We start from the raw sequence: 12462 nt of genomic DNA, 5'->3' as shown, positions 1-12462 counted from the left end.
TTCTTTTTTTGTGACCTTATCAACAGGTTTGATGGCAAATAAAAATCAAGGTGGGTCCTAGGAAGGTTTCAACGCTGGACGTCATCATCACTACTGCATAATGTGTTATGGTCCACTCGAGCTTTGGACCTACCTCATGTTTTGTATACCATTCCAAAATGATTCAAAAAAAAATGGATGAACGGCCTGGATAAAACCCACACATCACGACGGTGGGTACCATAGAGCAACTGCCTTGACTGATTTCCGTCCAGGCCGGGACAGAACGCAATCCACTTACCACCATATCTGCCTGAGTATGTATCCTCCGTACGATCCCTAGTGGGGGTGGCTAACATGGAGTGTGTGTACTGACATGGATGTGCACTAACAAGCTAACCCAAAAAATAAAATAAAATTGTATCCTCCGTACGCGAGCCAGGCTTGTGCCTCAGTTTAGCCGTCAAACGATGGGACCCACTACTAATGCGCAAAATGAAATTGTCCACATGATTCTGACCATGCAACTAATTTTCTTTCATTGGGTTCCTTGTTTAATTACCCATCCACAGGGACTCCAGCAATTTTAACGGTTTGGATTGAGATAAATACATTTTAGCCATACAGATGGCCTTATGAATGAGTACGACATGTCATAGTACGGTAGAGCACCTTATAATTTTGTATTTAGTCCGCGTGTGTGAACGTTGACTGAGCCGGCAACAAAGACTCGCACCCTAACGCTTTCGAGACGGTAGCGTCTCTTCTGCTGGCAGCCTCACTGCCATTACCGTGACGAAATCTGCCGCAGCAATACCACCGTAAGTTCCCTGTTCCCGTACCTTCTTCTTCCGATTATCTCTTTCTCTTTTTATTTTGAAGAATCAATGCTCCCTTTTATTCATGAACATAGTCATAGTAGAATATCGCTGTTTCATGAAAGCTTGAAAGAGGCTGTTCTTGTATCGGTGGGAACTCATATGTTGCTTTTTTTCCCCTTTTGAAATCTTTTTTTTTTTTTTTTCCTGTTTGTTTGATTTTATGTGGTGATACTTTGCCGCCATTTTTGAATTTGGGCTGTGTCATTTGCACGTTGTGTCGGTGTATGGCGATCTTGACCGCATAAACCGTGGGGCCCATTGTGACATTTAGAACGATCTTTATGTCTGATCTGGATTGTTGAATTTGCGCCAGCAGAATGTTTTATTTTTAAATGTCCTTTCTATTCCCACCAATTGGATGGTCGTGATCGTTTAATTAGCATGGGCTATGGTCCATCTGAATGGGGCCTACAATTTTGACGGTTTGGATCGATGTTCATTAATGTCACTTGGATGGTGGATGAGATACTGCGGCTTAAAAGATGGCCGTGGATAGTCTGCGCTCTCGTCCTTTAGTTTCACACAGTTGAGAAGGTGAACATTGAACTGGAACTCACAATGTACGGACTAAAGAATGTGGTAGACATTTAAGAGTGGGATAATGGTTGGAGCTTGGAAGCTGTGCTAAGAAGCCCAGACCCAACTCAGATTCAGCTGTTTTAGTTTCTTAGCTCAACTTGGCTGAGTCAAAAGAACACCACATGGCCAAACCCGTCTTTGAACCTGGTTCTTGGTACCTGGCAGAACCGAGTTAAATCAGCTGAGTTTATGACCAGTGATTTCTTGCAAGCTTTCAATTACTACCCTTTTGTTGCATTTAAGCATCATGCATATGTCAAGGGGAATGGTAACGTCGCATGCAATATAATATGGTGCACATCACAATTATTAGACGCATGGATAGTCCAATTTTTGATCTGGTTGTTCATCCAGTGTTGCACATCTTTGTGGGCCACCTTGCTAAAATTTCAGCTATTTGACAATTCTATATACGCAATCAATGGCCTGAAACGTGGAAGGTATGACCCTTCTGTAACAAAGTCCAGTGATCAATCTGGGCCATCCATTTTAGTGCACCACCCTGGACTGGGTTTATTTCTCCAGAGTCACTTTGATTGCACAATTCAAATCAGTCAAAAGGTGGCCTGAGAAACGGATGCTTAAGTGTAAATGTCAATGATTGGATGCTTAGGAACATTTGATTGGTGTATTGTGGCAAGGTGCTCGGTGAAAGGTGAGCTGGACCAGAAGGAGGATGTTTGGGCCATTGATGTTTATATATTGATAAAAAAACCATCCATTAATAAGCTGGGAGCATCAGTTTGCTGGACTGGTCCTCATTAATTATTTTTATATACAGTGCAATGTCTATTTAACTTCAACTCTAAAGTAGACTACGTTAGGTTTGAAAATATAGATTTTATCCAATGAGGAAAATGCATTAGAAAGCTGAAGATGAAATATATGAATATCATTCCTTAACAGCATTTTTTTTTTTTCCCTTTTGTTTCTCATCATATTGGATCTGATGCGATGTTATAAACTATTTACAGTACTTGATTCTTTGATGCACTCTGCTCATTTTCTTCCTTTTTATGCATACACTAACTTTTCATGGACCCATGATACACTTCCTTTACGCTGGCACAATGCAGTTAATTTGCCTATAGACCGGAGTGGGGCAAGAGTTCTTCATATCATGGCTCTTCGTTTTGAGGTATGACATCTAATTTGGGTGTTTCAATATAGAGCTTGGCTAAATGCTATTTGACAAAATAGTTTTTCATTGGACATAGCTTCTTTCCATTAAACTGTCCATCACTGTTTTACAGAAAAAAAGGCCCTTCTTTCATTTACTATAATTAAATATGCTGAAGATATGGATGTAGATGTGATGAACAGAACTCGCTGAGGATGCAGTCTCAATTCTTTATTATGTTAATTATCAGAATGGATAGATAAATGGGAGAAGTAATGATTGATACTGTGCTCTAGCTCATTTATAAGGATACCAACTTAACCTTTGAAAATTTTCTAAATAATTGGGTTGTCCTTTTGCGTTTTTTGTATTGAGGGCACAGCGTAATGTTTTGCAGTGGGGATATGCAAAATATTCTACTTTTGAAGGTTGCACAATCTTTTACAAGTATTTCCATATCTTTAAATTTTGCAGGACATGCCGGTTACCAATCTGTGCTCAAATGTGTTACTTTATTTTATAGCTTGAGCCTTCTTCTGTTAATTCTTTCTGGATGATTCTTTGAAACTTATTCCTTAATTGCATTTTTTGTGACTGTAGGTGTTGGGGAGGTTCAATCGTGCTCGTGCAGCTCAACTGATGCTTCCTCACTTTATGTGTCAGACACCACTGTTCATGCCTGTGGGGACACAAGGTTGGATAACTGGTTTCACCTTCTTCATGCTGACAATAGTTTATAAGGACACTAGTACTTCATAAGGTGTTTGCTTCTGATCACACATGTACGCAATATCCTACATTGGAATGAAGGATGTAGGTAATAGATTCCAACCTAATATTCCACTTAATATGATTAGGAGAAAGGCTTGTAAGTGGGTTACATTTTATAATTTCTAGATCAAGTGTTCTTCAGAGATTGGTTTATAGACCCTGGATAGAGTATGTTGATCAGATACCATAAAGACACGCAATTCTATACCCAGGAAACACACAATACCTATCCAATAATATACAGCAGTACAACACATCTTTTCCATTTCTTTGTTGAGAACTTTGTTGCACCTCCAGGACCCTTTAATCTCAATTGCAACCACTTGGTTGTTTCACTATGCCTCATACCTCTTTAAGATAGGGCTGTCCACAGGACAGGTACTGGTGTACTTGTGTCCCAACCTCCCTAACGAATTTGGATTTGGGTCTTCTCGGGATTGGACATGGGTGCTATATATGAGGTAACAGATCTGAACCGGACCGGATTCGGGTACCGCATTGGACCCTGTTGGTTCAGGCACAAATTCAAATTTGAAATGTGGTTTGGATTAGGAATGGGGCCTGGACGCGCGTGTTTGTCTGGATTTGGATCCACATTCACATCAGAAGCTGTAACAGCCCACGCCCACACTGTATGATATTGTCCGCTCTGGGCATAGCCCGCACGGTTTTGTTCTTGGGGAACTCCCCCAAAAGGCCTCATACAGTATAGGGTGACAACTCCACATATAACCACCACAACTTCAGACGACACTTCCGATGTGGGATAAAGTTTCACCTTCACTGTGTGCACAGTAGCCTGCCAGCACAGTACCATGCCAGTCACACAGTAGCCTGCCAGCCATCTTGGGGCCTGCCTACATATGCGCCCGCCCACGTGTGCCCGCCCACATGTGGCCACAGTGACGGGGCGTCACAATATCCTCCACCGAGGGCAGAGCCGTCCTCGGCTCTGATACCATTTGTAACAGCCCACACCCACACTGTATGATATTATCCGCTCTGGGCATAGCCCGCACGGTTTTGTTCTTGGGGAACTCCCTCAAAAGGCCTCATACGGTATAGGGTGGCAACTCCGTATATAACCACCACAACTTCAGACGACACTTCCGATGTGGGATAAAGTTTCACCTTCACTGTGTGCACAGTAGCCTGCCAGCCATCTTGGGGCCCGCCCACATGTGCGCCCGCCCACGTGTGCCCGCCCACATGTGGCCACAGTGACGGGGCGTCACAGAAGCATACCATTTGAATGGTTTTTAACTGATAACTATCATTAAATAAAGCATAAACTTTTAAAAAACACATACTCAGGTACTTGACGTGACCGAATTTCTATTTGGGTCCAAATCTGTGGAGCCGACCTAATTATTGATGGGGCCCGAAATCTGGATACTTTGGGCATCCACAGATCCAGTAACCCATTGACAGCCCCACTTCTAACCTGTCATTTGTCAAGGAAAGAGTTTATTGTTCCTCGTGCTGGGTTCATCACACGGCTTTTGCCCGTGATTTTATTTGTTAGTATGATTCTCTAGTCTCCGTCGTACTTTCAACATCTCAACTTGTGAGGACTTTTGAAGATATGAACTTTCCAAGATCATATGTGCTGTGTTCGAGTCTGATTGGTATGATATTGAAGATGCATGGAACCAACAGCTGTTAAGTCCATCAGAGTTTTGTTCCTTTCAGAATCTTAGGTTTTTTTTTTTGGATGTTTTGAGTTCTAAATAAACCTGTTTTGTACTTTTAGTTGCACTTTCTCCTACCTCTTCTTGTAATATAGGTCTAACTGATGTTCTTGTTCCATTTTTAGTGATTGGTTCTTATACATAAAGATTAAAGAGTTCATGGTCCTAATGTTTACTGCTGTCTTATTGGTATCTATGCAGGCACAATGTAGCCATTTTAATGTTTATCACTTCCATTCTCAGCCATGCACCCCTTTGATAAATGGCATGCATCTTCTCTCTATTACTTTTAGGTAGGGGTGGAAATGGGTGGGCCGGGCCTAGCCCTACACGTAACCCAAGGCCCAAGCCTGGAAAAAATTGGTTGGGCCTGACCTGACCTAACTCAACCTGTTTGGCCTGAAAATTTTGATAAAACCCTGTTTTCCACCTGAGTTTTCCTAATCTATCCGTCAATCAAGTGGGCCACACATGCACAAAGAAATAGCATTTCAAAGGAATGAAACTACCTGACAGGGTTTGGGCGAGCGGCCAACGCATGGGTTTGCTCGTCACAGGCGTGGGTTCGACTCCTCTCCCTGGCATTACCCGATGCACGTGGTTGCGGGTGATTGTGTGCATCCGCAGGGAATAGTTTCGCCTCAAAATGGGGCAGGAACACCCTGACATCATCATTAAAAAAAAAGGATGAAACTAAGGGTCTACATTCAAGATAAATGGGTTGCTTAACTAAGGATTAGAATGACATATTTGTAGGATATAACACATGTACCTAGAAAGTTGGGTTGGGCTAAAATGTTTGGAGCCCAAGCTTTCCCTGAAAATTGGTTGGGCCATGCAAGGCCCAAGCCCAGCCCAGGGCCAAGCTAGTAGGTCCAAGCCTAGCCCAAAACCAGATTGGGCTCGTTGGGCCGGGCAGGCTACCCGACCCACTGCCACCTTACTTCTTGGTACCTCTGACTACTTGTTTCCTTCTATAGTTTTTTTTTTTTTTTTTGGCTCTTCCTTTAATTTTTGTCCTCTTGCTATATGTACAAATATAGCAATGCATTTTACTGCCTTCAATAATTCAATTACAGATCCTCTTATTGCTTTATACCACACATCCAGTGAGTGAATTTAAAATAATTATTCATTGATGACTGAAGGGTAGGATTGTTTTTGGCTTATTCCATTTGATAGATGCATGTTGGTTCTGATTGAATGAAATTTTCATTAATGGCCGCTTTCGTTTGTTTTAGGTACAATAAAAGGTTTAACAACTAGCCAACTTGAGGATATTGGTTGCCAAATAATACTTGGAAATACTTACCATTTGGCACTTCGCCCTACTTCTGAATTGATTGATGAATTGGGTGGTCTTCACAAATTTATGAATTGGCCAAGAGCACTGCTTACTGACTCTGGTGGCTTTCAGATGGTTGTCAATTGCTAAGAGTTTGTTTCTTCTTTCATGTTTCTTTCTATATATCCATTCCATATAAGTTATCCTTTTTCATGGCTTCCCATTAAACAATTAATTTATCAGTTTCTACGTTCCAGCTAGTTGATTGCCAATTTTGCATAAGTACCGCTTTGTAACTTCTACGAGTTCTATCATTACTTGAAACAATGATGTTTGGAATGACATGAACCATTTTCTGGCACTTGTTGCTTACCCTCGTGTTTTCTTGGACAAATAGCAATAAAATTTGAAATTATACTGCAAGTTTTCTGCATAGCAACTGGAAACTCCTTGTTGTTTCCAACTCTACTGGTTGTTAATTTGGACATGAACCTTACATTCTGCTTTATCTGGATCCATGAACCAAAGAATTGTTTGCCACCTTTAGGGCACATTCCTAAGGGTGGATGGATTTTGGATGGGGGGAGCTCTTATAAGTTAAAACTAATGAAGAGAGTGACTTGAGACCCAAGAATGAAGACTTTGGGATTGTTTGCTGGGTGAATTTGAGAAGGCATATGCAATGCAGGAAGGGAATCCATGGTGCTGCTTTTCGCAGGGGGAGGAATTCGATTTCGGTGAGCGGCTCTAGCATTAACTGTTGGAATCCTCTAAGGTTGCGCTATCCACAAGTGTCTCAAGCGTTGGTCGATCCCAATCTAAGCAAGATCAAGAGAAATCCTCCTCTCACTCTCTACTTAGAAGAGTATCAAATTTCATTTCAGAATTCCAAAAGCTCCATTACAATCTATCAAGAAAGTATTTATAGAACAATCCTAACTAACCTCTAACTAATCATGTGATTAGTGTGGTAATCACAACTAACATTTAACTAATCAAATGAACTCAAACAACCTTGTAACTCTCTAACTAACAACTTATAGCCAAAATGAAATGACTAAAATAAACTAAAAAAAGCTCAAAATTACAGAGAACCCCAAATCCCGCCAAAATAGAGACGACTGCATTCGTTCCATCTTGGTCCTCTTAAGGGGTAGTCTGCTAGATGATGATGCGGCCCACGATCGGGATCTCTTTGGGGTTTCTCCTTTCATATTCTTTGGTGTATCTAGGTGTCTAAATGTAAGCCTATGCAGCCCACAATGAAGGGCTCCGCCATCCTCCTAGATAGGCGTGGAAATGAGAAGGGCTGCCCGGCTCGGCCTACCAGCCTGACCTTGCAGAGTTAGGGTTTGGGCTCCTTAACTTGGCCTAAAGGCTGGGCTTGGGCTTGAAATCTAGGCCTAGTGTCCAAATACTAGGCCTTTAAAAGCACTTTTAGGTTTAGGGTCATGTTTCTATGATCAAAACCATTTATTTGACAAGATTCATTGTGGATGGAGGGAATGTTGGGAAAAACCAATCTCAAAAGGATAAAAAATCTGGGTGACGAGATTTGGGCTGAGTACAGCAGCGACGAGACAAGAAAAAGCGATGAACTGCATGAAGAAAAGCGATGACAAGAAAAAAAGCACCAACAACTTCCAAAACAGCAGTGACGAGATCTGGGCTGAGTACAGCGGCAACAATAGGGGCGGTGATCAGTGAGAGTGGCGAAGATGGGTGTATCGAGGGTGACGAGGATGAAACCGAGGTGGCGCTCCGCAAATCCATTCTATCGTTCGAGGAAGATAGGAGGCAACAACATTCTACGTTAGAAGGGGTAACTAATCCAGGGAAGAATGCAAATAACTAGATTTAGGTGGGAGAAAAATCGCGGGTAAGGTCCACGAGGAGCAACAAATTCGATTTCTTACCCACTCTTTTCGTTAAAGGCTACCCGCACAGCTGGTTTCCTCTGAATCTTGAGAGAGTGTTTGGGAGGGCAGGCGCAGTCATGGACGTAATCATGCCCAGAAACAAGAAAACCGGCGAATATCGGGGATTCGCCCTTATCAGGATGAGCTTCGAAATTGAGTTGTCTCGGGCGGTTGAGATGTCGCATGGACAGAGTTTTGGAGGGAAAAAGCTGTTAGTGCAAAGAGCTAGATTCGGACCAGAACGAAAGGTTAACAAGCCCACCTTCATTCCAAGAGTAGTAAACAACGACATTTCCGTCCCAGTTCCTATCCCAGTTCATCAACCCCTTTCTTTCAGGGACGCGCTCCTAAAACCCCCTCATGACAAGCACCAGTTTCTAGCGCCGTCAGCATCCTCACATGGTCATCATGGCAGACCCGCAATCGCCGAACCTCCCTGCATAATCTATTCCCCCTGATGAAACCCCTGACCTCCCTCATGCCATTCGCATCAAATTTGACGTCCTCCTGAAAGCCAAGGAGGCGTTGAAGGATACGGTAGTCATCTTGAGTCACGATAACGCCACCATCGACCAACTCAATGACTGGATTGATGGGTGCACCAACATTCGAGCTGGCTCTTTCAGCCTTCGGCCTATAGGTTACAATGAGGTATGGGTGAAAGGTAGAGCTGGGCATTTTTGGTCCGATGCGGTGGATTTGACCCAATCCTACCCGATCCGACCCGACCTGAACCGAACCGAAGGCCTTGATCGGTGCAGTTTGACTTGGATTAGTCAGATCCGACCGTTCATCGGATCGAGGTCGGATCATGGTGGATTTGGACCGATCCGAACCAACAACTGAACCGAATGGATCCAATCCAAACCGATCCGGAGTGATTCAAATGGTGGAAATCAATACTTTTTTCCTATGTTATGGTCCACTTGAGCTTTGGATATGTATCAATTTTGGGTTTACCATTAAAATGATCTGGAAAAACGAATGGACGGTGTGGATAATCCACATGCATTCACGATAGGCCCCAACAGAGTTTACTCGGTATGATCTGAGCCCGCAGTGTAATTTCGTTGGGAAGCGGATTGGGTACTGAATAACTCACTACGCTAAGTGTACTGAGTAAACTCTGTGGGGTCTCTCTTGATTTATATATTTTATCCACTCCTCCCGTCCATTTTATAAGATAATTTTAGGGCTTAAGCCCAAAAATGAAGCATATCCAAATTTCAAATGAACCACACCATGGGAAATAGTGTGAATTGAAAGTCTACCATTGAAAATTTTTTGGAACCATAGAAGTTTTGGATCATGCTTATATTTTTATTTTCCCTTCATCCATGTCAGTATGATCTTATGAACAGGTTAGATCACAAATAAACATCACTGTGGGGGCCTAGCAGGGTTTCAACGGTGGAAATCATTATTCTCACTGTTTCTTGTGGTATGATACACTCGAGCCTTCCATATTCTTCAATTTTGAGCCCAACCCCTTAAATGAGCTGTAAACACGGATGGACGGCATGGATAGACCACATACATTCATGGTGGGCCCAACTAAGTTTACTAAGTACAATAAGAGAGTACTCACTAAATCGCAAACCGAATTCAAATTTCGTGTCGTGCATGACACGTTAACACAGACCTTACAGGCTGGACGTGGATTTCAAAGTTTCTGCGCAAGATGCTGGGTGGGGCCCATTGCAATGTACGCTATAAATCCATTCTGTCCATCCGTTTTTAGAGCTAGTCTTAGTACATTCTACCAAAAATGAGGTGGATACAACTCTCAGGTAGGTCACACGAGAGGGAAAATTGGGGAAAGAAATTTCTACCGTTGAAACATTACTGGGCTCCACCTTGATGTTTATATGATATCTAAACCTTTTACAAGGTTATTCCCAATGGGATGTAGTGAAAACACTAAAATTACAGCCTGATACAAAACTTTCACGTCAATACATACGCTTCAACGGTGCTCACTGAATGCCCACTTTTTCCTCTTGTATGGCCCACGTGAGTGTTGGATATACCTCATTTTTGGTCACACATCCTAAACTGATCTCATAAAACGGATGGACGGGATGGATTTCTCAAAAATATTTCGGTGGGCCCCACCCAGCATCCTTGTGCAACAACAAATCCGTTTCATTACAGGCTACAGTTACAAATCACGTCACTAGTCACTACAGGCTACAACTGTGTGCAGATACGTGTCGTGCAAATACTAGCGGAGACGTGCCTCGAGCTCCGAGTTGTACGAACGACCTAAATGAGATCAAAATTACATGGGCCCACACGATGTAGTTATTATATCCATACCGTTTATCCATTATTCACGATCATTTTAAAGCATTTGAAAAAAAAAGACCCACAGATTCAACCGATCCGAACCATACCTTACCCGATCCGACTTGGTTTTCCTGACCGAGTCGGACTCGGTTCGAGTCAGGCCAACTGTACACCGGATCGGTTCGGGTTATATGTCCCGAACTCGGTCTCGGATCGGATTGAGTTTGGGTTAGTCCATGCAAATTGCGGACCGATTTGAGTTGGACCCAATTCGGTCCGCCTCGGTCCGATGCCCAACTCTAGTGAAAGGTGATCCGGGCGTTAACCTGGACCCTTTGCTGATGGCAGGAGCTATTCATAGGGATGATCTGGTTAGGGGAGTCATCCCCTGGAACGACTATTCTATGTTCGACTTTGAGGAGATGTGGATCCTTGTCTGGGGGGTTCCTCTCGAACTATGGAATGATCGTTTCTTCCTTGACGTCGCCTCGTGTTTGGGATCTTTGGTTGAACTTGATCTGAAGACCAGTCAGGGAGTGGAGATGGGGGTGATACGACTTCGTACTAGTAGAAAGAAAGGTCTACCCCTCCCTCCTATCTTGATTCTCGTTGACGACAGATCTATCGAGCTTCCTGTCTAGAGAGAAGGGCCCAATATTCCCCTCACGCATTGGGGGGGCCTCTGGCGGAGTAGGGTTTCTTCTCACCTGCCGGAGGCTCCTTTCGCCTGAGTCAGAGAAGAAGATGATATTCGTTTTCGGTGAGCACCAAAAAATTTCACAGGAGTAGGTGAAGCAATTAATTCCTCTCCAGCGAAGCGTCCCGTTCTCTCCCCATGTGGCGGGCGTACAGATGTCTTTCAGTCTCGAGCCGCGCCCCCTGTCAGTCCGTCTGCTCCGTCTACCCCACGTGGCACGAGGAGAAGCTTTTTCCCCTGCAACGACGTCGCTCGCTCGATTTCGCCAGCACGTGTAGCCCCCGAACCTTGGATCAATAAGGCGGTGGCCTTACCCGCGAGCCCACGTGGCGATCGTCTGGCGACGATCCCACCTCCTAACCTCACCTTTCATCCCGACCCTCCCTCCCACCCTGATCCCGCTTCCACCTGTCCTGCTTCGGTAAGAGATGAGGATTTTTCTCCCTTTGATCTCAACCGGACACCTGTCTCCCCTAACCTACACCTTGCCTCTCTGTCCTTCCTTCCGTTTATTCCCACAAATTCGGCTATCGACTCAGAGGAGGAGGATTGTAGCTCAGCGACACTGGGCTCACCTTGCAGGAAGACAAGCTTGCAACTGCAACTAATACCGTTCGACGCCCCTCCAGACCCGCTGTATTTCGAAGAAGACTTGTCCTTCTCCTCGTTATCCCCTTCATCCTTAGCGACTTCCAAATTTGAGTGTATCTCACTTCCTTTTGAGGGCTCCGACCTCAACCTCCTTTCTCTGTTCCAGGATCACACAGGCGCAGACGTCATTATGGCGAAACCTCTTCAGACTAGAATAACCATTACAGAAGTCGGGTTGATAGAGGAAGAACAGAGGGCCATGTTGAGTAAGAAGATGCAGAGAAAGAGGTGGATTCGGGACGCCATGGATCACATTGGAAGATTGTTGGGTCTCTCTTTCGGCGACTGTCCTGAGGATTATCTCGCACTTTTTCAGTGCATGGAGAATAGGGGTCGTCTGTTGGATCCCAACAGATCCTCTCAGAAAAGAACCCCAAGGGGTAGAAGGAAAAAAGAACAGAAGCAGAAATCTATCAGCTCAGAAACCATTCCAGCTCTCTCTGACGAATCAGAGACTAAGGAAGCGCGGGGAAGTGAAGTTGTCCCATGAAGATAATTTCATGGAATGTTTGGGGGTTGGGGTCCAAACAAAAAAGGAGACTTATCAAGTCCTCCTGCAGCAGAAGCAACCCCCAGATTATCTGCCTTAAGGAAACCAAG

General features: G+C 43.9%; 1 protein-coding gene across 3 annotated transcripts in view; it reads left to right on the top strand.

The window, feature by feature from the left end:
- The first annotated feature begins 607 nt into the window (after positions 1-607).
- LOC131234504 (uncharacterized) overlaps positions 608-12462 on the top strand; it is a 31398-nt gene continuing 19543 nt past the window's right edge. The window contains exons 1-4 of one of the 3 annotated variants that reach the window (XM_058231438.1): positions 608-800; positions 2516-2577; positions 3160-3253; positions 6263-6441. In XM_058231438.1, coding sequence (XP_058087421.1) covers positions 2560-2577; positions 3160-3253; positions 6263-6441 — 291 coding nt within the window. In that variant the 5' untranslated portion in view covers positions 608-800; positions 2516-2559. Of the gene's footprint in view, positions 801-892; positions 948-2515; positions 2578-3159; positions 3254-6262; positions 6442-12462 lie in introns of those variants that run through there. The other 2 variants (XM_058231455.1, XM_058231447.1) reach the window with 2 other exon arrangements.

This window comes from Magnolia sinica, chromosome 2, assembly GCF_029962835.1.
Source record: "Magnolia sinica isolate HGM2019 chromosome 2, MsV1, whole genome shotgun sequence".
In the NCBI taxonomy this organism is placed as follows: Eukaryota; Viridiplantae; Streptophyta; class Magnoliopsida; order Magnoliales; family Magnoliaceae; genus Magnolia; species Magnolia sinica.
Note: the sequence above shows the minus strand (reverse complement) of the source record. Positions and strands in the feature narration are given on the sequence as shown.